Consider the following 27,204-nt stretch of genomic DNA (forward strand, 5'->3'; position numbering starts at 1 on the left):
AAAAAAGGTGTGTCTTTCTCTTCTCTCTCAGAACATGCCCAGGCTATTGCTGGTTTTGCATACCTTGTTGAGGTTTGTTAAACCTGTGCTGAAAAATGACCCCGTGAAGCAGAGCACTGTGTATTGTGCAGCATAACACCTGAATATTCTGGCTGGGTGTGACATTCCCTTTTCTCCAGTCACTGGAGACTTCACTTGCCTGCCACGACGTTTGAAATGCAATGGAGAGTGCCCTAGGACCCACACTTTGCTGGTTTCTCAGAACCCTGGGATGCATCTCATCAAGCCCCAAGGACTTGTCTATGTTCAGGTTTCTCAGATGGTCTTGAACTTGATTTTCTCCTACAAAGGAAAGTACTTTATATCCTCACCTTGAGGTTCAGGGACGTGGGAAATGGGGGAAGCATGACTGCAGCAAAAACTGAGCCATAAAACATGTCAAATGTCAAAGTAACCCTGTCAGCCCTCTCCATGTGGATTATCACTAAAGTATTGGGGGTGGGGGTGTTTAAGTTCTCCTTTTCTAATCCATATACCTCTGGGAGCTCTTTTTTTTTTTTTTTTAAATATATATATATATATATTTTTTTTTTTTTTTTTTCCCCTCCAGATCCCTTGCCACATTCAGCCCCAACTGTGCCTTAGCTCTCCTGATCCCATTCCTGTAACCCAAGCACCATCCCTATATTCTCCTCTATGGATACATATTCCTGCTTCCAGTGCCTGTGCATCTTTCTTGCACTTCAGTCAGACCAAAAGGGTCTTACTCAGCTCCATTGGCCTCCTGCCTGCCTTGTCTGATTTCTTACACATGAGAATCAAGAGCTTTTGTGCTTCAAGGAAAAGATGCTTAAGGAGCTGCCAGCTCTCTTCTCTCCTGCTCCTTTATCCCTGAGGGCAGTTTCCAGCAGTTCTCATCCGGTGGTTCATTAAACAAATGATCGTGTGCTCTCCTAGAACCTTCACTTGATTAGTCTGGGCCATATCCCTCAAGATCACAAATTCAAACACAAAAAAGTTGGATGATTTTTTTTTTTTTTTTTTTTTTTTTTTTGTGGGTCTTTTTGTTTGTTTGTTTGTCTTGTTTTGTTTTGTGTGGGGTTTTATGGTAGAAAGAGGGTATTGCGAGAAAATATTTTTGATGAATGATTTAGCGCCTGGGGCAGAGCAGGACATGGGAATGTGGATATGGGAATGTGGGCAGGGGAGGAGCGCAGGTGATGCCAAGTGTGTGGGAAAATGCAGTTTTGGCACCTGTGTTGGGTGGGGGCTCTCTCAGCCTGGTTGGGGTTATGCCTTTCTGCAGAGCTAAGAACTACACTAAAGACTTACATTAAGTTATTTCACCACTTCCACAGGGGCAGATCCCTATGAACACCTTCCATTTGTCCATTTACTTCTTGGTGCTACAGCTGCTTTTATTCTTTTTCTCCTGCGGTTGTGGTGCCTGCCTTAGTTAAGAACTACCAGTATTTCCGAAGAACTACCACTATTTCCCCATTGCCTCTGCTACGAGGCAGACTGTAAGCAGACTGACACTTTAAGCCTGAAATAAATTCCAAACCACAAAGATTTATAGTAATAATTTCCCTCACATCCCGGGAGAACATTCTCGATATCAAGTTGTTTGCAGCAACAACGACTTTTCTTCCGTCCCGATGGGTTTGGTTTCCATGGGGTACAAAAAGCAAGAGGACGGTCTCCCCAGGCTCTGCGGGATTTCCCGCCCGGGACCCGGTGTCGGTGCTGTTGTAGGGAATATACTACATTTAATAATTCGTGCTGAAATAAAACGTTAATAAATAAATGAATAAGCACCCGTTCTGGGAAAACTAGGCTTGCATTTCAGGTTGGGTGTCTCCAGCAAGGGAATAATAGAAATCAACACCTGAAGGAGAGCTCCTGGCCCTGGAGATGGGCTGTTGGCGGCGATTACTGGGGAGGAGCGGAACCGGGAAGACCCAACGACCCGACCCACGCAGTGCAGCCTCCCCGGAAAGAATAATCCACTCACCTGCTCTGCCCAGAAATCCATTCAGGAGGAGGACAGCCTCAAAATAAAATTTCAAGAATACATCATCCCAGAATAGTGGACAAAGGATCTAGCCGCGGGGGAAATAAACTGCATAAAAATTGGACTGATGGTGGTGGGATTTGTGACCGGGGGAGGACTGGTGCGATAGAGGCCTGTCCGAGCGTTCACCCAGGCCCGATCCCGGGGTCGGGGCTGTCCTTTTATCGTGGCTTTCCAAGACGCAAAAATAAACTTTGGTGGTTTTTTTTTTTTTTTTTTTGGTTTTTTTGTTTGTTTGTTTGGGTTTTTTTAATTTTTTTTTTTATTATTTTTCATTTTATTTTTGCTAATCCGGCTGTCTCATTTATAGCAGTGCCGCCGGTGGTAGCGGGCCCTGGGTAGGCGGGGCGGGCCGGGCCGTGCGGGCCCGGGGGCGGCTCTGCGGGCGGGGCGGGAGAGGCCCTTCTGGAAGGTTCCGCGGGCGCCGTGCGGAGCTGCGAGGGCGGAGAGCGAGCTCGGCGGGCTTGTCCTGGGGGAGCAGCGCGGGACTGCGGCAGGACAGGGGGAGGTGGGCACTGGGGAGAGGGAGCAAAGCGAGGAAAGTGGTCCCTAAAGCCGTGTGCTGTTGCCGTGCGGCTCCGGGCTGGCTCCGCGGGGCGAGCAGGGTTAGGGGGAGCAGGGCCGGGCAAAGGAGTCACGGGCTGGGATTTCCAGGGGTGTTTGCACACACCGGGAGGGTGCAGGGGCTCCGTCTGCCTTCCCTAGGTCTGGGCTAATGTTGGGGCGAGGGTTTTAGTGACTCGCAGCATTTTTATAGATGAAATACTCTCGAGTGGTAGGTGTGGGATTTGAGCAAGTGTTTGTTTTCTTGCTTGGAGCGGGTTGTGGGATCCGGCCTTTTCTGAGGGCGGGTCTCCTCCCGGCCGCGGTGATGGGCCATTCCGTGGGTTTGCACTAATTACCTGAGACTTGGGCTGAAGGTATTTATGCCCCTCGCGTGTTATTACTGAAAGAAAAGTGTATTTGAAGTGTCTGAGGCAGCACTGCGTGTCTCTTGTTGCGGTATATTACAGCGTAGGGTTAGAAACGAGAAACTCGGGAGCTGTGCTCGTGTTGAAGGATCGTGGGTAAAGCTGCTGCAATCGTTTGAGCTGTCCATTGTCATGTTAAACTGGGAATGGTCAGTGCTGTCGCTTAGAGCTTGTCGCTGTCTGTCACCGCTGGGTCGCTGCTTGGTTCTGGCTTGTCCAGCAGTAGCTTTGGAAATGGAAGGACAATGTCTTGATTTTCCTTTCCTGAAACATTTCATTAGGCACCTACTTTAAGAGTTAATTATTTTAAGTTGTAAGCTAGACACTGCGGTGATGATGCCACGATGTGATTTCGCTTTGGTTTGCGCCGAAATGAAATGCCAGTTACTTGTTGGAAATTTCACATTGTGTTGTAACTCCTAGATCTGGTATGGACCATTGCAGACAGATGTGGCGTGAAATACTAATAAAAATCTGTGATGTTAAACTTGTTTGCTAAGTTTGGGATTCCGTTTTTGTATTAGGCTGTGGGATTTTCTGAAGTTGTAGATATTCTCCTCTGGTGTTTCCATCCTTTGGTCACATAGATAGGTTGTAGCAGCCTTTGTGATCAGATTATTTCTGCTGGTTTTGAATGGAAAAGATGCAGCATGGATGGCAAATTCTAATTAGGCTTTAACATAGTCCCTCATTAAGAAAGCTGGTTCGAGCCCTTTGAGACATGTAAATCAGTTGCTTGGACTTGTACTCCTGACATGAGGAGTAAAAATCTATGGGCTTACTTTAGGTGGATGCTCTTCAAATAGGCTTCCATAAAAATGGTTCATCAAATGTTTTTCTTTTACAGCAGTGATAAGGGAGACACAGGAAACAAACATGGAAGTTGTGGTATTAAAGGTATGTGGCTTTTTAAAAAATCTGTAGTATTTGGGTTATCTATATTTTGTCACTTGTTTTCAGTTTTGTTTTCTTAGGTGAGTAGGTGTGTGAATTTATACAGGCAGGCAGCCAGAACAACCAGGAAACTACAGCTGAAATACAGAGTAAATTTATTTAATTGTCTGGCTAACTGGAGGATCTAGAGCACACCCAGGTGGACCCTGGCAGGCTCAGCCCATCCCAGCAGGATTCATCAAGGACCCCGTGAGCTCCCCTGTGCTTTTTGTGGTCTCTGAGCTTTGATCTTCCTACCAACATGGAGCTCAGCAGGTCCATGAGTGTGGCTCCAAGCCTCTCCAAACACCTGCATTACCTCTACACAGAAATTCTACTTCTCAAAACAGAGGATTAACAGCAGTAGCATAATAGATGGGGTTTCCCAGGCTGATATTCTCCAGGCCTCAGCATTCCCAGCTGCAGGGTGACTTGAGCTGTTGTCCCACCTTCCTCACCGTTTTTATACTTGTGATCCCTTCCTCCCAGCAGGAGGGATGCAGCTAAAATCTAAACTGGAGGATGTGCAACAGAGTGTTAAATAATGTGTAGTATATAGTAGTGGATTATACTGAATTTCACAGGAGATTGTGGAAAATGCAGCATCCAGCCAGGACAGCTGAATGAGGGGATATTCACTACTATATGATGTCAGGCTGAGCAATAAAAGCTGCAGGTATCTCTGTGGTTGTCAGATTTGGCTGCCCAAGTCAGCAGCAATTGTATGTGATGAAGTTCTGTGTTCTGGAAATGGCCAAGCAGTTGCCAGTGGGAAACAGTGAATGCACTCATCATGTTGCTTTGGTTGCATGTGTAGCTCTTGCTTTGGCTAGTCAGCTGTTTTAATATCAGCCTATGAGTTTTCTCACAGACACACTGAGCTCAAAGAAAAGCCCTTTGGTAAGGTTTATCCTGTTTTTAGGGGTTTTTTAATGTACTTCCTGAGGACTTCATATGGAATTAAAAAGCTTTGTCTTTGCACTTTGCCCAGTGTTTGGTTTAACCCACTTTTTAGAGAATGCTGCTCCCTCATAGATCCCCCGTGGTGTTTGTTGCAGTGCTAAAGAAACTTGGAACCTGAGAGGCCATTTCGTGAACTAATGCTGTGAAGGTGAAAGATGTTTCACTTGTTAACATTCTGTATGTCAGTATCAGTCACCATAATTTTGAAGGTGCTCCATAAAAATCAAGTCCTATTTTTACAACTGCTGCTCAGATACTCCTAAAAGTCAGCAGTATTTGTTCTCTCCTCCTTGCACCAGGTTGAAGATCCAAGCTGCTTTTGGATTGCAGTGAAAGAACAGATGCCTGGTATGCTCAGTGAAACTGCTTATGAAAACCTGAATGCTGAGATGAAACAGTTTTATAACTGTTATAAAGATGCATATAAAATAAAAGGAGAGGAGGTAAAAAAAGGCCAGGTAAGATCATTGCTCTGCATAGAAATAATCTGTTATTTCAATTGGTGTAGGGGTGAAGTATCAAATAGATGTAATTTTTTATTATTTTTGCACAGAAAGATAGATAATAGGATCTCTGTGGGTTGTGGCCTCCTAACTGTGAGGTGTAAGGCTTGCATTTTGCAAAGGCAGTGGAAGGCTGTGTAATAAAATACTGCATCATTGCCTTTGAAAAACCTCTGAGTGGACTTCGGGCCATTTGAAAGAACCTGCTTCTTGTTCTTTGTCTCTTCCTCAGGTCTGTGTGGTTTTCAGTGAGGAACTCGAGTGCTGGTGTAGGGCACTGGTGGAGTCAGTCTGGTGCAGGGTGGATGGTTACCAGCTGGGATGTTTCCTTGTGGATTATGCCAAGCACTGTTCTGTTCCATCAGAGAAGTATGTGTTAAGAGTTTTTATCACTGTGATGTATTTGTTAATAGATAGAGATGCTATTAATACTTGTTTAGTCAATGCTTTGGTTGAATTGAGGCGTAGGTTGTGTCCACAAGAAACTGCTAACCAGATTATACAATTGACAGAGCCTGAGTGCAAATTAGTCCTTATTTTTTGATACTTCAAAGATACTTTCCATTTTAGATTTTGCTTTTTTAAAGATTTAGAATAGAAATAATGTTGGTTTGTCGTGATTGAAATGTGTGATAAAACTTATCTTTATATTCTTTTCTTCTGTAATAATTCAGTACATACTAAAAAAATTAAAAATGATGGCAAATGAAGTTCAGGCACAAAAACCATCTATAGAAGCAGGGTTTCACTTGCTGCAACAGCTTTTGAGATCTAAACAGAAATATGTGGAGATTTGCCCTCTGCAGTTGATCAACTTGTTTATTACAAGCTGACAGTTTGTCTTGTCGTGGTGCCTAAAAAAGGTGAATTTTCACAGGTTCTGAGTTTTTAAAGAGATGAGTGTAAAACCTTGTGTTTCTAAAATCTTGAAAAATACAATTTTATGTTCTGGAGCAACCTAGTCCAGCTCTTAAAGTTTGTTTCTCTATTAAAATATGTCACTTGGGGAGCAAGAAACTTCACCAAGTTGGTTTTGGTAGTATTCCACAAAATTCGAACTTACTTAAAGTATTTTAAAATAAATAATGTTTTAAAGTTGACCGTTGCTTTGTTGGAAAACACTTTGAGAATGGGTTAAATACCACGAAGATACTTAAAAGAAGAATAGCAAGAAGATTTGAAACTGCAGTGGCAAAGGATCAGAAAGATTCCATGGGACTGGGATGATACTAAATGAATAGAGAAGCATTTCTGTTCACGTTTGGTCCTGGTGGCACCTCTTAGAGGTGGTTAAACCTCTTAGACATGGGTTTCAGGGTGGGAACCAGTGGGATCCAAACTCTTTAAAGAACTGTGTTGTCAAGTTCAGCATAACAGACTGTGGTTTGTGAGACCAGTGACTTCTGCAGAAGAAATTTTGCCCTGTAAAATGAGGTAATTTCCACTTTGTTCTGCAGCATTCGAGTTTTAGCAGGAGCATTTGCAAAGTTCCCACATAGAGCCAAGAAGTGTCGGCTGCACTGCACAAAGCCACTGACACTGCACATTGACTACTGTGAAAACACTGCCAAAATTGGGTAAGGAGAGTTGAGTAAATCTATTCATGCATTTCTAAAGTGCCAGAGTTTAGTGCAGAATTTTTTAGAAGGGATTACTGTTCAAGAAGGGCCCTACAGTGTTCTCATAGTAAACTCAGAACACAGAACTGTACCAGCCACTGAGAGGAAAATTAACTCTCTTCCAGCTGAGAGGACAAAGCTCCCCAGGGAAGTGGTGGAGTCACCAACCCTGGAGTGATTTAAAAGATGGGTAGATGTGGCACTAAGGGACATGGCTGAGTGGTGGCCTTGGCACTGCTGAGTTAGGGCTTGGACTCCATGATCTTGGGAGTTTTTTTGCAACCTAAATAATTCTATGATTTCTTCATAATTTATGTTGGGTGCAAGCCATGATATCTTGAGGAAAAAAATCTTTTAATTTTGGTCAGGTAATTATATTGGTGAGCTTAAACAATACTATGAAGACTGAAGTAATGTGCTAAATACAGATTCTCCTGATTTCTCTGGTTCTGCACTTTGTAAGAATTTGCATGATTCAGAGCTTTGTGGTTGTGTAGAAATTGCTTTTTTTGAAATGTGTTTCATGATGTGGGATAACCGGTTGTGTTTATTTTCCTAGACCAGCCAAAAGATGGGACACTGCTGCTATTGAGCATTTTCGAAAACTCGTTGAAGGCAAGTAGCTCTTGTATTTTTCAGAAAAATCAATTGTTAGAGAAATCTGATACTTGTGTACAAGTTCATTATACTTTTGTATAGTGGATTAAATTTATGAATGCTGTTTGTTAAAAATAAAGAGAAAGGAGTTGCCTAAGTATGGAGTGACTAAAGCTCAAATTTTTGTGGAGCTGCATTTTGAGTACCCTGGACTTGATGCTGCATAAATTTTGGCACTTAAGTAGATTGTGTTGAGGCTAGATTAGGCTGAGGGAGCATTCATGTCACGTTTGTTTTGAGCATTGGAACCATTCTGTGAATTGAACGTGAGGCTCTGAATCAGTGTCCCAGCTGTCCTGCATTAGTGTGTGCAGAGGTGCTGCAGGATTTGGGAACAGACTTACTGGTTGTGTTTGCCCAAATGAAAAGTGTAACGAAGCTGTACAGATGGGCAAACAACTTTTCAAGAAAAGGAAATGTCCCACTTGGAAAGCACATGCTGGTGCCCCAGACTGTCAGAGTCTAAGGGATAAAGCAAGACTTTTAGTGTACAACTAAAAGTGGTTTGACTCAAGAGGTCATTGATCTGTTTCAACTCTCAATCCTCCTTCAAAGACTAAGGAAGAGTTTGGTTTTGGTACTTTTATGTTTTTATTGTTAATTTCTGTGTTTGACTTAAGTGAAATAACAAGCATTACACATTTTAAATTGTGGTTTCTGTTTTTGTCTGTCTCAGAAAGTACAAGTGAAGAATGCTGATAGTGTGATAAGGATTTAATCTTTTTTCTTGTGTTTATCACTCTATTTAGAGGCTACTGAGGTTAAAGCCACAATACAGGCAGTAGAAGATAAAGTGTTAGATGTGTTTCTTTTTGTGACAATAAGAGATGAAAAGGTAAGATACTTCTATGTTTCCAACTCTATTGATGTACTTTACTATTAGTTTAAGACTGGAAAGCATGACTTGTGAGTTTTGTAATTTCAATCAGATACAGTAGAAGCTCAGTCATTAACTTATTAGAGGTTTTTCTTACAGTTCTGTTCATTGTAAACCTCTGAGAGTTTACGGGTCCAATAGGCAGAACCTGTGTGAACATTTTTTTTTGGAAGTGATTATTCACAGTCAAGTGAAGTCCAGCCAGTACTTAAGTGGACAACTAATATGAATCATTTGGTGGTGTACCAAATGTTGGGGTAAACATTTGAAGATGTTTCAGAAAGGCAGCTGCATAATGCTGTAGAAATAACTTTAAAAGTTCACACTCCTGCATACAGCTGAGTCCTCAAGGAGCTGGAAAAATCATCCGTTCTAGTTCCACTTGCCAAAATGTGTAACTTGTGTCAAATCTCTGCTGTAGCTACTGCCACTTAAGCAGCTGTATGGTGGGTACCAGAAGTTTTAGGCCTAATACTACTTTTTTTTTTTTCCTTTGTCAGATTTTGATGTATCCTGAATCTAAAAGAAATAAATGGGCTTGACAGAATTAGAGGGTTCTTTTAGATGTGTAGGGCTCATAGAAACCGTGAATTCAGTGCAGAAGTTTGGCCAGAAACACAATACTCACTAGTTAACACGTGTTGAACATACAGGTAGATAGGACTTTCCATTTTTTTAGAATTAATATTTGACAGAAAGCATTCACTGGTACTTTTATGTCTGGTGTTTCGTTTGGTTGGATTTTGTTTGGGGTTTTTTATCATTTATAAAAGCACTGCTTTTTTTTAAGGCTTCACATGAATTCTAAACAAGTGTGTGTTAGTGTAGCTTATTGCTTGTTGACACTGATTAAAAAAGATCTTGTTTGGATTTTTTTGTAGATCTGTGTTAATGATGATCTGGTTGCAAAGCACTTTGCTCATTACAAGGAAGCTGAAGGGACTGCAGGGAGTTCTTCAGATGACTCTGACGCTGAAGTGTCCTTGAATGCTGAGTGTGTTCCAGTGGAGTTTGTTGGTCCTACGTTTCTTGCCAGGCCAAAGCTGCCCTTAGGGGAGGAGTTGCCACCACATCTTGGGCCAGGTGGGAGCCACAAGTGTGGGAGACAGTCCTGCATGCAGCACTTGGTGTGTTTAGTTGGATGTGTGGAATGGGAACCTCCTGTCTTGGTTTGGATCCCAGTGACTGCGACACATGGTGTCCATCTCTGGCTCTTTTATGTGTTCAGATAATCAGAGATGGGTCTCTCCGTTTTGTTTACCTTTTTAGGTCTTGATGATTATAAATCTGTTCTTGAAAAGACATCCCAAAGGTTATGTGCCATTTTGAATGACAATCCTGTGCCTGTAAGTATTACATTTTGTGTTAAATTGTGAAATACAAGCTAAAGTAAACATACCTAGGCCAGATCATGAGTGTTGTAATCATCCAGCTTGTTGTTCTTAGTTTTCTGAAGTTTGTTTCATCAAAATTGTTGCTTTAAATAATTGTTGCCTTAAGTAATTGTTTCCTTGAAGTCAAAGAAACTTCAAATTCGTAAAAAAATGCCACAAAGTATTTGGAAAATCCCACACTTGGGTAAGAAAACCACTTCAAACTTTGTGTTTAAAATATTGCTTTTGAACATTATTTTAGTGCTTAAAGTGTGGTTTTTTTCCTAGGTGGTCAGCATGGTTCCAGATGTGCCTTCCAAGGAAGATAAAGCAGTTCAGACAGAGAGGTGGGGTGCAGCATGTTGAATATACAGAATGATTCTGTAATCAGACAGTTGGCAGCTGTAGTTTGTTTGCAGTTACTGTTCTTAGGCCTCTAAAGGGCAGAGGGAAAGGGAAGGTACATCATACCCATGCATTTGGGGAAGGAGGGACTTTGAAGCTGCTGGTAGTTACCCAGACTAGAAAAATAGCAGTTCTTTCTGAACAGTAGCTTGACAGCTACTGAGGGTGTGGTGAGGAGATATTTTTCTGCACACTAAATGCCTTAATTTGTGTTACTTTATTTATAGTGCGATTTATAGTTTTCAGATTTAATAGAATATGACTGGGTCAGTTTGTGCAATGCTTTCACTGTGCTGTTGGTCAGTTGATGCATATGTAATAAACCTCAGGAGTATTTCTTTCAGTTTCTAACTGGTGCAAATATTAGGTTTTTTATGTTTTAGAACTTTAAGAAACCTTTCTTTTTTACAGTCCAGTCTATTTTTCTTCTAATGTCAGGGAACTTGCCAATTAACTTTGAAAACTATTCCGAAGGATTCTTTTCACTGAATTTTGCTTTTCAGGTAGTGGGTTTTGATTTCTCCTTTAGTGTTGAGGGTTTTTCTCATTGGCATAGATGTGTCAGAAATACTTTGAGTGAATTACTTCGTGACACTTGGGAAATACTGGTGGTATCTATAAATGACATTTTTCTTTTGCATCTACATTGGATCTCAGGCTTCCACAGTTCTTCAATTCCAGTTCCCTCCAGACAGACACAGTTGAAGATGACCAACAGGTATTTCAAGCATTAATTTTAATTTGACTGCTCTTGTGCAAAGGATTTGGTTTTGGTAGCATTGGGTCTTTGTGAGAGGTGATCAGGGGCTGACTGCACCTGCATTGGCCTCTGCAGGGTAAAGCTGAGCCAGCCAGCCAAGTTGGGGATGCCTCTCTGAATTTAAGAAAGGGCAAAAACGCAAGAAGGGAACAAAAAAAAGTGAGAAACAGGCAATGCCAGGTCAGACAGCAGAAGAAGCTCCATGCAGATGTTTCTGAAGGGGCTGCAGTCTGTGGAGGACCTGCACTGGAGCAGAAAAGAGAGAGGAGGAGTGATGGAGAGAAATTGCCATCTGCATTGTGAGTGCAGCCCCTGCCTCATGCTGCTCATTGTGGGACTGAGTGCCAGCTGTACACAGAGCATCCACTGCATCTCTTGGGGGGTTTAAACAGTAAAGACCATATTTGAAAATCTTTCCTCAAGAATAGTGATAATGAGGTTTTATCTCGCCCTTGCTCTGTAACCTATCAGTAGGTATGAATCATATTTAAAGTGAATTTGAAGAATTTGATAAATTTACATCAAAATGCCATTTTTTTAATGCAGTGAGTGCTTCTGAGTTTTGTGTAAGCTAAACACCTTTTGTTAAATGTTGCCATTGTCACCTATTTGTCTAATGGTTTCAGAGTTTTCAAAATGTTGGGAAAGAAAAAAACTTTGTGTTCCTGAGCAAGAAAATTGAACCATCATCAGTTTTGGAAACAGCACCACTTTCTGATGGTCTGAAAAAGGTAGAGGTGATGATACTACATTGATTACCTTATTAAGACAAGTTTCATATCTCAAATCACCATAGTAAATACTACAGTAATACCTCAGTTTGGTTGAGGAATGCGTGCAAGATTGTTCATGTGGTGGAATAAATGAAGCTTTGCCGAAATGCTGTAAGAATTTTACACTTTTTTCTGGTATATTAACCACTGCTACAAGTGGATTTGAATTTTAATACAGTAATTTAACAGCTCATCCCAGAAGATGGTTTTTCATATTACCTGTTAAGAACATTTGTTACCTAATGGGTCAAAAGCTTTTAAATCACTCATTGTTATGCTTTGGCTTGTTTTGTTGGTGTTTAATGGGAAACTCTTAATTTCTCTTTTTGTAGGAACTTGCTTGGAACAAGTTTTCAGGCCCTACCTTCACTGAGTCCTACTGTTGGCCACCAGTAGCTTTGGGATGTGATGTCGTTGCCATCTCTCATCAGGGAAATGATCCCTTACTATATATTCCACCAGTTCTTACACTTCTGCAGTTGAAAAGTAACTACCAAGCCTTGCCAAACAGGAGTGGTGTATGTACATATTAGACGAGAAAACCTGTTACTGCTCTGAATGGTTGGAATGTACACATTAGTGTCATCTCAGTGCATCTTCATGATGCCTGCCAGTTTCTGCTTAGAGGACTTGGATGGACTGTGTGAATGGGGGGAGTCCCGAACTTAGATTTAAAGCAATCCCTAAAAAGTGGTTCATGCCCTGGGAGTTACATACACAATGGAGCTTTGTTTCTGCATGAGTAGTGCGTACTCAGTAAGCTAAAATGGGTATTAGTTGTTTTAAATACTACAGTGCATTTTCTAGCTTGTATTAGATCACAGAAACAGAATTACTGAGGTTGTAAGGTACCTCTGACAATGGTCCAGTACAGCCCAAGTAAGACAGGATTCTTAAGGTTCTGTACTTCTGTCTGATACTGTGTTGTCAATTTTTGTACCTGTGTATGTAGCCACAAGCACTGATTTTATGTCCTGGATGGAAGAAGGCACAAGTTGTTCTTGACCTGCTGAAAACATACGGGAAAGGCTGCAGACAACTTCATCCAATGTTGATAATCCTTGGGCAGAACAAGGAAGCAGCCAGCCAAGTGGAAATGCGAGGCTGTAAGAACACCTTCTGTCATATAAGTTATGCTGGAAGGCAGTGTGGGCTGCCTTAATTGCAGGAGCATGTGAAAGAACAATTTCTGCTTCTCAAGTTCTTGGGTTATAAACTGAAGTTGGAGGTTTTCTTTGTTTAAATGGCAGTTTACAACTTGCTGTTGCAATAAATGGTCAGTACTTTGTGCATCTAACTCAATAGCATGCAGAGGATGCTCCATAGAGAAGCAGCAGAGAAGTAATAAAAAAGCTGTTGTGAGACTTGCCCTGCTTATATGTATGTACTTAAAACAGTGAGGTGTGTAGTGGTTTGATACCTTTGCTAAGCTTTGGTTGATACCTGCATTTTCAAAAGCGGCTTTTGTTGTGCCAAGAGAATAAGAGCTCTGGATAAAACTATGAAAAATCATGTAAAACTCTATTTCAGCATTATTCATCCACCCATCATTCAAGTCTGAGCCTGGTGAATGAATTCAGACCTTATAGCAGCAGAGCTGTTGGTGTATTGGCTCCAGTGAAGATTGGTGTGGGTTTATTTCTGTGTGTAGATAGATACACATGCACACAGGTGTATGTAAATTCCTAAGCTGCCATGTGTGCTTTATTCCACTGTTGAAACTGAACTTCCCTGAAATTGCTCTTGCATATATTTATAAATATTGCCCTTCTGGCTATTTACTTCTGATGTTCTTACCTCTACTTCCAGTACCTTACTGGCAAATCAGATGACATCCTGCTCTGTAAACTTGTTAACCTTCAGACATTTCAGTGAGTCTCAAAATACCAGAGCCTCAGCCATTCATTTCTTGGAAAACTTGCAGGAGTAGAAAAATACAAACTCCCCAGCCTGGAGATGATGAACCTGAAATACAAATGTGATTCTTTCTAATAAATTAATGGTAACTGTCTTTCCTTCCAACTCAGGTGAAGTAATAGTGACTACACCATACAACCTCCTGAGACTGCTGGAACATAACACAGGGTTATTGTGCAGGCTTTGCCATCTTGTCCTTGATGAGGTTGAGGTGCTGTTGTCTGACACTACTGAGCAGGTAAATGGCTTACACAGTCACTTGGCAAAATGCTGTTCCAGTTGTGTTTGTGTCTGAAACAGTGGCACACACTGAGGAAAGCAACACTGGAAGTGGGTTTATGGTGAACCCTTTCCGTCTGTCTTTCCGTCTGTCTTTCCGTCTGTCTTTCCGTCTGTCTTTCCGTCTGTCTTTCCGTCTGTCTTTCCGTCTGTCTTTCCGTCTGTCTTTCCGTCTGTCTTTCCGTCTGTCTTTCCGTCTGTCTTTCCGTCTGTCTTTCCGTCTGTCTTTCCGTCTGTCTTTCCGTCTGTCTTTCCGTCTGTCTTTCCGTCTGTCTTTCCGTCTGTCTTTCCGTCTGTCTTTCCGTCTGTCTTTCCGTCTGTCTTTCCGTCTGTCTTTCCGTCTGTCTTTCCGTCTGTCTTTCCGTCTGTCTTTCCGTCTGTCTTTCCGTCTGTCTTTCCGTCTGTCTTTCCGTCTGTCTTTCCGTCTGTCTTTCCGTCTGTCTTTCCGTCTGTCTTTCCGTCTGTCTTTCCGTCTGTCTTTCCGTCTGTCTTTCCGTCTGTCTTTCCGTCTGTCTTTCCGTCTGTCTTTCCGTCTGTCTTTCCGTCTGTCTTTCCGTCTGTCTTTCCGTCTGTCTTTCCGTCTGTCTTTCCGTCTGTCTTTCCGTCTGTCTTTCCGTCTGTCTTTCCGTCTGTCTTTCCGTCTGTCTTTCCGTCTGTCTTTCCGTCTGTCTTTCCGTCTGTCTTTCCGTCTGTCTTTCCGTCTGTCTTTCCGTCTGTCTTGTATTTGCAAATTACTGTGTTGGCAGGTTGGGCTTGTCTTCTAGTTACCATTTGGTTTTTGCTGAATGTCTCTGCCCTCTCAGATCAGCTTTGTTTAGGCTTTTTATATTGCAGATCTGGACAGATCCTTTTCCTGAGATTTCCATCTTCTCTGGAGACAATCCTGCATTACGGTTATATGCACAGGCATGTGCTGTTGCTACATGCTGTCCTGTGGCTTTCTCTTGCTTCCAAAGTCAATCAGAGAAAAGGATAAAAGTGTACATACCAAACTGTTCTTTCGAGGTGTGAAACTTGTACTTTACTGTGATAGTGGCTTTGTGACTGGGAAAAACAGTGCTCTCAAACAACGTGTTTTTCTGGGCTGTCATATGCTTGCTGGAATATGATGAGATGAGAGAAAAAACCTCTTTTCTTCCTAGGTGTTTACTATACTGTACTGTTACAAGAGAGCCACTGCTCAGGCACAGGAGGCTCTCCCACGTCAGATTGTTGCTGTGGGAACTCAGTGGAACAAACACATCCCACCTTTGATAAAGGAGTTCATGAGTGATCCTCACATTGTGATAACAGCTGTTGAAGAAGCTGCCGTCTTTGGAAATGTGCAGCAGGTAAAACTTTAGAAATGATGTCACTGCTTGGATGTGTGGCTGCTGCTGGTTTATTGGAAGCAGGTGGTGCTGCAGTGCTGCCTCCCAGTGTGAGCTGAAGTGGCTGTTAGAAATCATTGTGCAAGTGGGTCACTGAACCAGCTGGAGGTCTCTTAGTGTCTTTTACAGGAGTGAGATGAAGACAGTCCCTTGAATATTTCATGGTTAGTGCAAATGAGTCTAAATTTGGTGAGATCTATTTGCAAACAGTACAGTTCTTTAGCAGAATGTTTTTGCAGTTTTTAGCTGTGACTGAACTACAGTGTTTTAGCTGTGGCAGGACGGCAGGATAAGCAGTGCCAAGGCAAATCTAGTGAAGCACTTGGTTTGCTGCTTTCACACAATACCAAACTTTTGACCTCAGATTTCTAGAAGGCTTGTTACATATTCTTAGGTGTTTTTTAACTCAGTTTGCAGTCAGTGTGGTATAGCCCTTAAGAATAACAAAAAAAAAGGTTTAAGTTTGATTGAATTACTCTGTGGAGTAATTTGGAGTAGAATGGAGTAGTTTGTGGGTTTTAAATGTTGGGAAATCTCCAAAAGTAGACACTCTGAGCATGTCAGGGGACTGAAAACCCACGAGTTTTTGTGAGAAGCCTTAATGATTGAGCAGAAGTGAAAGTGTCAATGTGTGGGTACATTAGGGCTAGGATTAGGAAGAATTATATAGTAAAACATGTATGGGTTGTATGAATTACCAGCCCTCTGTTCTGTATTTGCTGTTAGGTGGTGCAACCCTGCATGAACAGCAACAGAACTGCTGAGTTACTCAAACTTCTGGATTTTACCCAGAGGAATCTTCAGAAAGTGCTGGTATTCACTGACTCAATAACTGATGTAGAGATTATTCATAAGGTAAGAAAGTGTTTAAACTTAGATAGACTAGCAGGGTTTTTTTTAATTTTAAAGTCATAACAAACTAAATTATCTTGGCTTTGAGAATAAAAGAGGAATGTGAATTTGCAAGTCAGTCATTCCTGCTAAAAGTAACCCCAAACTAACTGCCAGCAGATAGCTGGCATTAGATCTTGTGATACTTAAAGGTTTCTTTTCTGATGTAAATATTATTGTATCTGGAATATCTGTTCTTCAGTGATTGTTAACAGAAGCAAATCTGGTTTGAGATTGTGACTTTCTGGCACATTTCCCCTGAATATTTGAGGGTTCAAGAGTATCAAAACCAACCCTGCCACCACTTTAAAAAGTGCTTGTTGGTGTTAAAGTAGGATTGAGTCTATTCCTAGTACTTCATGTGTACACCAACTCAAATATTTTACCTGGTCTGTAAAATATTTCAAGGGTTCACGTAATGAAGAGTGCTTGTTCTGAGAGACTGAAACATGAATCTGCTTGTTAGATCATGGAGTCAGATTAGAGATGACACATTAATGAGGGGAAAAGCTTGACATTTTTACTTTCTGAAATGTCTGTCTAATGTATTAATACATGGAAACATAAGCTTGTAGTTTTCTTTTTATACAGGAAATTAATGAACCTTATCTCCATTAATACAGGGTTTTCTTTTCATATAAGCAGCCTAAACTTCATTAGCTTTTTCCTTGTATCTCTGCAGTAAAATGTGCTAAATTCTAGTAAGAGATGCTGCTTGTTAGAGTTGGCTGGGGCAAATACTGCAGCATTGCAGGAATGTGTAACTTTTCACTTTGCCATGCAGGCACTGAAGAGCAACTCAGTAGTTTCCTTGAAAAAGCATAAGGAAAGCAAGTGTAATGCTCAGTGTGTCTTGGAGAGGTGGAGAAGAATGCACAGTTCTGGCACTCCTCCTGTGTTAGGTGAGGACTCTCTGTCTGGTTGGGATTGTATCTTAATGCAGAGCTAAGATGTGCACCAAACACTTACACTGGGTTATCTCACCTCTTCCACAGGGGCAGATAACTCTTCCCCATCAACTCTTTCCAGTTCTCCGTTTACATCTTAACGCTACAGCTCTTGAGCTTTTTTTTTTTCTTTTCTCCTGTTATTTTCCCTGCTTAGTTAAAAAAGAACTACCAATATTTTCAAAGGTTTTCTATCATTTCACAGTTGTCTCTGCGACAGAGGAGATAACTAAGTCTGAAATAATTTTGAAACTCCAGAGATTTATAGTAAAGATTTTTTTGTATGTTCCACTGGGGGTTTTTTTTCCAGTTTTTTTTTTCTTGCAGTAAGAAAGGTCTTTATCCATTTTAAAACTCCAGTGGTTTTTCATGTTATACAAGAACGAGAAGGTGAATTCCCCTCTGCTTTGTAGATTCATACAGAGCTTTCATACATATTTCAGTTGTCTTCCTGTTTTACTCCTGTGAATACTGCTCCATTCTCTGTATCCTGTGGTGCTGACAGGAAATAGAGAATTCTGTGAGATTGGCATGAGGTGCTGTCTGCCATATGCTGATGGGATTTATTGCCTGGAGAAATAAAAAGCCTTAGAGGAATATATTGGGGGAAAAAATTAATCTTCCAGTCAGTGGGTGGGAGGAAGAAAATCAGCCGTGGTGCATGTGATGTGATACTTCCCATGTTTGAACTATTACAGTTACATATCTGTGTCAAACGTGTGCTTAGTTTTGACAGATGACTGCCTGCAATCCTTGGGAATCACAGATGCCACTTGTGTGATCCATTTCAGTTTCCCATCTCCAGAAGTCTTTGGGCAGCGCCTGCAAAGCCTGAGGGATAACTTCTGCACTGGGATGAAGGTTTGGGTGAACCTTGGCTGGGTAGTGCTACTCTGAATTACTGCTGGTGGATACATAAACGTTTTCCAAAACATTTCTTATCACTTCCAGGATTCTGCTGGAGATCAGGAACATATGAAGGCCAAGTCAGTGATTCTGTTGACAGAGAGCAGTTCCTGTCACGCACCTGAGATTCTCTGCTATTTAAAGCATGCAGAAGCTGAAATTCCAGAAGAACTCTATGATTTGACTCTCAGGGTGCTGGAATCTGAGGAAGATAAGCTTTCAAGGCCCCTCTGTGCTTCTCTTAAGATGTTTGGGATTTGCAGGTAAGCAAATGTCAGGTTTTTGTGCCTTGAATGATGATTGGTGCTGATTCCATGATGAGTTTTCTTGTTGGATGCTTTTATCTAAAAGAGGTTTTGCTCATGATTTTTTTTTCTGTTGCGTGTTGCAAGTCACTTAAGAGTAGTTTACATCTGAAAGCAAAGAGCTTTTTTCTAAACCTGATTTGTTTTTTGTTCTTTTTTTTAAATGTAGGAAGAGAACAAAGTGTCCAGATCGTCATCAAATTAATTCATCAATAGACATGGCCCAGAATATTGCAGATGAAATGATAGAAACACCTAAACGTGTGGCAGTAAGTTACGGTTTTCCTTGGGCTTGGGTACCAAGAGGACAGATCTTAAACAGCTACTGAGCATGTTACTTAATTTTTTGTAGTCCATTAATCCTGCTGTGATATGGATATCATTTGATATGGCTATTTGCCCCTCTAGCTTTTTGCCCCTCTCCCTTGCATAAATCAGTGTGCCAGATGTTCCTTGTGTCCTTAGCTTGAACTGGAACTGTTTTGCAGGTAGTTCTGAGTTTACCTCAAGTGTTTTTTCTGCTTTTGAAGATTCCCATTTTGTGGCAAGAGGACTTGTGTCCTGTCTATTCATTCACTTTATAATTTGAGACCATATATCAAAATTAACAAAGATGGAGGTTTATAGAAACTTAGATTTCGTGTAGGGGAGGCACAGAGTAATCTGTGGAAATGAAGAGAAGTTGAAAGTGGAAGGATTTTTTCTTAGCTGAGATGTTCATGCAAACTTGCTGAAAACTGAGCATTTTCTGGCCTTGGGATTTTTCATTTATAGTATGCCCAAGAAATGGGCAGCTCCTCTCTTGCAGGTAGAACATTTGAGCTACGTCCTTCGAAAATATTAGTGCTTTGGAAGACTGTTGCTACAGAGTTCTGTTTTAGTTAGACTTCTTTTTTAGCAGTTCCACATTCATGAACCCTTCATGGCTATAAGGTTGACTTTGCTATGGTGATTCTTCACATCCCAGTAAGAGTTTGTGTCTCCTGCTCCCTTTGAGACGAGGTGCACTCACAGCAGCATTTTACGCATTGGTGTGCAGAGTGTGTGTTTTTAGTCTTTTATTTAAGTAATTTCAGTGCAAAAAAACCATTCAGTTCTTGTAAAACTCCCTGTAAGGCCGGAGCGTGTTCAGAGTAGAGCTGGAGTGGTGCAGAGTGTATGAGTGGTGAGCAGAAAATTGGCAGAACTTGCTGGTGTTCACTGAGGTGGAATCTCTTTGCCTGACACCCAACAGTTCTTGCTCCATACGTTGGTGTCCACTGCTGACTGAACTACGAGCAGTTAGGATTGAGAATAATAGCAACAACTCACTGTTTTCTGAAATGTGTGTGTACAGCAACATCTGGCACCTTTGGGGATTGGAAATGTGATCTGTATATATAAAGGCTTAAATTTCATTGGTTTGAGAAATCATCCACCCTTCCTTTCTGCTGATGTATTTGATCCTTTTCAGATCCTGCCTCTCCTCATTGTACATGCAACAAACTACTTTGGTCGGATAGTCAAGAAGCAAAAGGACCAATATACGGTTCTTGCTAAAGAAATGAATGATTATTTCAAGGTACCAGGACAGAGGATTTCTGTTACCAACGTGGAGAAGTCAGTGTTTTATGGGTTATGTGAGGGAGGCATTTGCCACAGGTAAAATTTTGTTGGCTTTTTACTTTGTTCATGTGCATGTGTTTATACAAAGCTTTTTAAAAAACTTGACTGTTGGGTAAAGAAAAAAATCACCCCATCCTCCAAAGCAGCAAAAAAATCACTGCTATGCCAATAATGCTTTTAAAAAGCTCTTGCCTACTCTGAGTTCCTGAATAGCAAACAAGATGGTTCCCCACACATGTGCTCAGTTACAGAATGGGCTGTGAAAATACCAGTTTTAAAGTGAGAGCAGGTTTAAAAAATACTCTGCATAACTGGTTACATGAATAATAATTCTGTTTCTTTTCCTACTGTGTGAAGGGTTCAGGTGGTTGAGACTCCTCCAGCAAAAGATGAAGAAAATGTCTGTAAGGTCACAATTAAATACATAGATGAAGGCAGGACAAGTCAAGTGAAGAGTGATCAATTGCTTCCCTTACCTGCAAAGTTTCAGAATCTGCCACCTCAGGCTGTGGAAATTGTGGTTTGTAGAGTAAAACCCATAGATAATGAAGTTGAATGGAATCCAAAGGTAATAAGCAGGTTTTGAATGGTATTTCCTTCATACTCTTTACCTTCTTTCTCTGTTTTCTACAAGAAAACAGTTAAAAACTGTAAACTTGGGTGCCAAATTACATTGCTTACTAGTATTGACACTAAATACCTGCTATTGGGGCAGATTCTAAGGAGGTTCATTTTCTTTTTTGGTTTTTCTGTGAAATATACAGTGAAGTTCATGGGATTCTTTTTTCTGATTTAAATGTCTTTTAGAACAGGTTTTCACTGCTTTGGATTCTGGGGGAGGAACAGGGGAAGTGTAGCCTCTCCAAATTGACCTGTTTGATCTTTCATTAAGGAAACTCCTTCCTTGAAGGCTGATACTGTTCTAACTTAGAGTTGAGTTCAAGTGTTCACTAGTTTACTCAAAACTGTATTTATTTGTTGAATATCCTTTTCATTATTAAGCTTAGAAGGTGTTGTTTCATTGTAGTTAAACATGACTGTAAAGCTGTGTTGGTATCCATACATCTCAAGTGCAGTGACAACTTGTTTTTCCTAGGTGACTGATCACATTAATCACAAAATTAAAGGAAAACTTCATCATGCAAAAGTGGTGCATACCTTGGGAAGGACAGTTTGGGTAGACCCCATGGTAGGTATAGAATGGCAGCACTGGGAAATCTTAGTGTATCTGCACATGGTCCAAGGCTATTCCACAAAGTTAGTAATAAAAATGTATTTGGGAGGTACTAGTGTTCAGTCTTGTGAAATCAGTTCTGCAGTTTGTCATATTCCTCTGCAAGAATGAAACTTGGATCCTCCAAAGATGGTTTGCTGACACCCAGCAGTTCTTGAAGTAGATGTAATTTATTCTGTTTATAATTCGAAGTCTACTCTTCCAGCTCTTAGACTAGTTTGTGGTCGGTTTTAGTCCATTTTTTTTTTGCAAATTAAGAAACATTGAAGCTTTTCTCCTTTATTTTCTTGATCAGAACAGGAAAAATGGGTGCTCTTGTTTTTGGATTTTTCTTGTTGTACATCCATTAGGATCCAGCAGACTTTATAATTTTGTGGAGTGAGTCAAGTGAAAAGAGAAAATGATCTGGAAGTCCTTCTTTTCAGTAGCTTCTGTTCTCATATGGGGTAGCCCAACCTTTCACCAATTTCTAGGCTTTGGGGTTTTTATTGTGTCCCCCACCCCTCAGCTGTTCCCAGGTTGTTCAGGACTCACAGTTCTTCCCTGCATGAGGTATTTCATGGCTGTCACTTACATGATCAGGGCTGGCACTGTTCACTGAATTGGCATCCTGGTTCTGTTAGGGCAAACAGCCAGTTAGTTACTTGAGCCATGATCACAATGCAAATGGTGGTGATACTTGGAAAACCATTAAACGTGGGGAGGTTCCTGTCTGAAAATCAGGAAAACCAAATTGCCTACAGGCAATAAGTCAGTAGGGCTTTGTTTGAGGTTTGACTGAAAGAGCAGCTTAGAGGTGGAGAAGACACCATTGAAGGAAAGAACTGTGCTTTCCCTTTGTTATGTTGTGTAATTCCAGGTTGGGGTTACCAGTCTTCCCGAGATGAAGATGTGGATCAATGAGTACAACATTCGATCTGAGATTTTGTCAATGGGTTTGGGAACCGACAATCCTGAACATATAGGAGAAATTCAGAAGCTATGCAGACAGATAACAGTTTTGGATCATGCAGAGAGGCTGGAGCACTTGTAAGTGTTTGCAAGTTGTTTTTCAGCATATATTTTATTAAGAGAAAAATTCTGTTTAACTGAATATGATTAAAATTACTGCAGTGATTTTCCTTTAAATGCAGAAACAGTTGTGTTTGTAATGTGTCTACTTCCCATTAACTATTTTTTAGCCACGTAACCACAAGGAAAAGAAAATTGTAATTCTAGAAATTGTTGACCTAGAATTTGATGTAGACAAGCAAGGTAGTAATAAAAGTATTGTAATAGATATAGAATATAAATTCGCATATGAAGTTGTTGTATTAAAAAGTATGGACTATTAAAAAAACTACCAGGAACGTCTCCGAGGTTCCTGGACCCGTTTTGCAACTGTAGAGTACCTCATTTGAAACAGAAACAGTAAGGCCTGGCTGGAGATGGCCCATACATCTAGGAGGAATGTCTACTTTACACCCACTAAAAGAGCCTGATACCAGTCTTGAAGGCTAAACTGCACCTGCACCGTGAGAAAGAATTCAGGAAGATCCTCTGGACTCACAGGAAACCAAAGCTCAGGACCACTTGAATAATTCAGATTTTCATCTGCACCCCAAAGAAGGGGTCCAGGAAGGCTTTTGGGACTTAAGGGAAATCCTTTCAAACCAAGCCCAGGAATACAAGAAATACATGAATATTCGGAATTTCTCAATAATTGTAGCCTCCGGACAAAAAAACTGTATGAAACTACACAAAAACCCAGCCTTCGTGGGCAGGGCTGGAGAGCACGGTGTTGCTGTCAGCCTGTCCACCCAACACTCAATCCATGTTGTTTTTATTGTGGCTTTACAATTCAATCTTAGTAAACTGTTAAATCAATTCTTTTATTTTGAATTGGCTCTTAATCATTTATAACAGTATGGAGTCTGAATTCAGATTGTGTTACGGTTTAGGATGCTCAGTAGCTGGTTTGGATGCTTACCAGTCAGTAAGCATCTGGTATTTCAGGCACAACCTGTTTGCATTTATTCCTTTTTCCTGGGAAAGGAAGGTTGGGAACCTCCATGTCATCGCCAAACATGTAATGCTAGGGACCAGACAACTTCATTGTGATGCTGTGTGCTGAAATGTGTGTAATGCAGTTGCTTGGATAATTTTTTTTACAGACCTGCTAAGCCTGAGAGTACTGCTGAAAAATTGGGAACTTCAGGACAGGCTTTGTTAGTAAGGTACAGGTTAAAGTAGGAGGAGGCAAAGTAAGGTGTAGCTGACATATGTGGGTTTTCTTCTAAAACTGCTTTATTCTGTGTTTAGAAGCACAGAAGAGGACACAGCTGGTCTAGAGGAGGCGTCAAGTCCACAGGCTACATCAGTACAGGAAAATCCTGCTGAGAGCTGTAACAGTTCTGGGACTTCTCCAAGCAGTAAGCCTTCCATTGTTTCCAGAAGTTTTCAAAAGTAAATTCAAGTTGGGTGCTTGATACCAACCTAGCAGTCATCGTGGCAGCTGCAGACTGCTCTGGGTGTACAGAGCAGCACATGGGGCTGGTGTTTGCAGTCAGCCACAGCTGCCTTGCAGTGAGCAGTCAGGAGATGCTGTGAGTGTGACTCCTGCTGCCGCTCTAACTATGTGGCTCTGTGGGGAATGCTCTGTCCTTCAGACACTTGGAATTCTTTGGCTCTGAGTGGAACATGTAAGCAGAAAGTCTCCGTTGTAGAGAGGACAAGAGCTCTGCTGTCCAAGGCCACAGGGTTTAAGGGAGTTGAATCCTGTTGAAATAAGAGTGTGAATAATAATGCTGTTCTCTTGAGAGGTTAATTTTTTTCTCAAGATTCAGGATGGCAGAAAATGGTGCTTCCCCTCCACCATTTGTTTTTAATCTAAAAGATGTGCTTACTTCTGTCAGGAGAGGCTTAGAAGTGCTCAGGCATAGCAGGGGGACAGGATTTCCTGCTAGCAGCTGACATGTGAGTTTGGAGCAGTGGAAGGTGAAGATATTGTAGCAGATCAAAAGGCTGGAGTGCTTATTGTAGAAGGCTTTCCCTGGTAATAGTCACACTAATGCCATGTTTCAAGCTGTGATGTTGACACCAGTATTAGACATTTCATCCTTGAAACTCCCCACTAATTGCTTAAGTGGTAATATTTCAGGCGTCAAATAAATAATGTTTTGAAACTGGAGAAAATCTTTACCTTACCAGGAAAACAGCATGTTTGGTGAAGTTTTTTTTAATCTTCTTGCACCAATTACAGTATTCTTGATAATTGAAAATTTTAGTCGAATTATTAACTTTATGAAATCTTTCAGGATAGGAAGTACACAATATAAGACAAAGTAATTTGATTGCTAGCAAGTTATTTTTTGATTCTATAGGGGATTTGTGGAAATACCCAATTTCTGTAGTAGTATAGGGAAGTATAAAAGATGTTTCTGGATGTCTCCTTTTTAGATGATGCAGTTCAAACAAAAGAAACAGAAGACTCTACTGTGCATCAGCAGAAAGGGTAAGAAAATTGTGATTTGTTCCCATCTTGCATTTATATGAACTGCCAAAGAGGATTGTTCTGTCTGTGGTCAGCTGGAAAGTTCCTTTTGTCTGTTGGAAGTTGGTTTTGCTGTTAAATTTTCCTTTGGCACTTGAAGGGCAGACTTTGGTGTCATCCTGAAATGAGGCAATAAATGTGATTCCTGTGATACCAAAGTCAGTGAGGCATGTCTCCCCATGGGACTTGTAGACATGGTGCTCCAAAGACTTGGAATGTGCTTTTGTAGGAAGCTTGACTGGTGTCCCATCCTCACCTGCTTCCCTGGCACTGCTGCACTTGTCAGGTCTGCATGGCCCAGGCTCCTTGGCTGAGTTGTGACTTCAGGGGCAAATTCTGGCTCTGTGTGGTTTTCTGCTTTGGAAAATACTTACTAAATTAAGTTTCTTTCAGCTGTAATCCACAAATTAAGTGGTTTCAAGATAATGTGACTGTGACATTGAAGGTCCAAATACTGAGGGCATCTGACAGTAAATGTGAATTCTCTAGAGAGAAGGTGGCTTTCAGGTAGGTTTAAGAAACCTCAGTATAATCAGCCAAGTTAGTTTGTTTGGATTTAGTGTTTTTAAACTTGTTGTATATTGCAGTGCTTACTCAGAAGGCAAACTCTATGTGGCTGACCTGGAGCTGTATCAGTCAGTAATTGCAGAGAAGTCCACATGTGTGATTAAGGATACAGAGGCTGTGATTTTACTGGTAAAAGAGAAAAAAGGAGCATGGTGCAAATTACTGAAGAACAAGGTGAAGTGAAAATTAATTGGAGAGTTACTGAATGTTCTCAACACGTTTGCTGTGCATCAGAGCAGGTATTTCAACCATGTTTTTGTCAACAGAATGTTCACGTGTCCTTGGATTTTGAACACTGGGAAGAACCTGAAGATGAAAGGCCTTTTACAGTTGGTAAGGGTTGAATGAGTCTGTGTTTATAATACATAAAATGATCAGCATTCCTCTTTTTGCATTGGCTTTATCTGAAACACTCAGTTATTCCAGCAAGTTGCTCAAATTCTCTGAAAAGAGCTGAGGACTTTTAGAGCAAATGAGAGGCAGCAGGGCACTTTTCTGTCAACTTAGCACAGACTGAGGGCAGATAGAAGTGGTTCTGAATGTTCTGGTCTAGTTTGTAGTCAAAAGCATTGGGGCTTGCATTAACAGTACCATGGATTTGTTCTGGGGCTCATTTTTTCCTAGATTATAAATGTTACACTTTCTTAATAACTTGCAGGTCCTGGAAAACTGAGCTACCCTCCTGCAGGATCTGAAGACTGGTTTGAGTCCTCAGAAGACAGTGATACAGAAAGTGATGAATAAGCGGGAGGAGACATTCCTTTTCCCTCTGATAAGAATTGTATTATTGTTAATTAAACAACATGTAATTGTTGATGTTTAATTGTTAAACAATTGTTAAGCAACATGTAATTATTAAACAACATGTAATTGTTGAATTGTTGGTTGTTGAGTTTGATAGTTGATGTAATTGTGGCTTGTTCATGTAATTGTTAAGTTAAAACATGAGCACCCTTAGAACCTGACTGCAACTGTGCTTAATTATAGCCTTCACCTGAGAACAATTACTGGCAAAGCCGTAGCTGGTAATGACTGTATAAAGAGCTGATGTAATCTGTATTTTGGTCTTGCTCTGCATCCTGATGACAACAGAAATTACTACTTGAAAAACCCAGTTGCAGAGCAGATACTTTACTTGCTTGCTCTGTTCTTCTTTGACTTGTTTAATACCTCAATATAAGGTGGTATTTTTTGTTGTTGGTTTTTGTTGTTGTTGTTGTTGTTGTTTTTGTTCTGTTTTGTTTTGGCTGGTAGCTTAGTCTCTAGTAGGTTTATTTAAGAGGTACAAATTGCCTCGAGGTTTTTGTTTAAAAAACAAGGCCTCTTCTATGAAGTAGAAAAAAGTGGGTTTAGCTCTGCAGTCTTAGCAGTAGAAAGCACCAGTGTAAAAAAGAACAGTGTAAAAAATACCAGCAGTAGGCCCAAGAATATTCTCCTGACCTCAAGCGGTTTGTATCAGGATTTTCATGGGAAGAGCTTTCTGGGCACTTGCATAAGTGCAGTTGCATTTTGGAACATCTCTGAACTTTTAACATCCTCCTGCACTAAGGAATTCAGTGAAATAATTTTCCTGTGTTTGCATGCCTTCCCTAATGAGGGCATTGAGGGCACCCCAGTGTCAGTGGGAGGGAATGAGGGTGGAGGAGCAGGTGAGAGGAGAGAAAGGGGTGGCAGGCAGCGTCTGTCAAAAACGGAGTCCCAAAATCCCTGACACTTTGTAGGAGGGAGAGATGTAAAAATAAA

General features: G+C 41.0%; 1 protein-coding gene across 1 annotated transcript; it reads left to right on the top strand.

Moving 5' to 3' along the window:
• Positions 1 to 3,921: 3,921 nt before the first annotated feature.
• TDRD12 (tudor domain containing 12) lies at positions 3,922 to 26,229 on the top strand (the record flags this gene model as incomplete). The annotated part of the gene is made up of 31 exons (XM_083869953.1): positions 3,922 to 3,942; positions 5,241 to 5,399; positions 5,677 to 5,813; positions 6,902 to 7,021; positions 7,623 to 7,678; positions 8,470 to 8,555; positions 9,479 to 9,680; positions 9,867 to 9,943; positions 10,259 to 10,317; positions 11,033 to 11,093; positions 11,762 to 11,866; positions 12,241 to 12,426; positions 12,861 to 13,014; positions 13,936 to 14,063; positions 15,247 to 15,435; positions 16,201 to 16,329; positions 17,150 to 17,267; positions 18,040 to 18,173; positions 18,264 to 18,481; positions 18,693 to 18,792; positions 19,977 to 20,164; positions 20,486 to 20,696; positions 21,225 to 21,317; positions 22,222 to 22,391; positions 23,516 to 23,578; positions 23,664 to 23,773; positions 24,801 to 24,855; positions 25,288 to 25,401; positions 25,482 to 25,635; positions 25,728 to 25,794; positions 26,120 to 26,229. The coding sequence occupies 31 exons, from the start codon at positions 3,922 to 3,924 to the stop codon at positions 26,203 to 26,205; spliced, it is 3,750 nt and encodes a 1,249-aa protein (XP_083726079.1). The 3' UTR covers positions 26,206 to 26,229.
• Positions 26,230 to 27,204: the final 975 nt, after the last annotated feature.

Source organism: Zosterops lateralis (genome assembly GCF_965231275.1).
Source record: "Zosterops lateralis genome assembly, chromosome: 12".
Lineage (NCBI taxonomy): Eukaryota > Metazoa > Chordata > Aves > Passeriformes > Zosteropidae > Zosterops > Zosterops lateralis.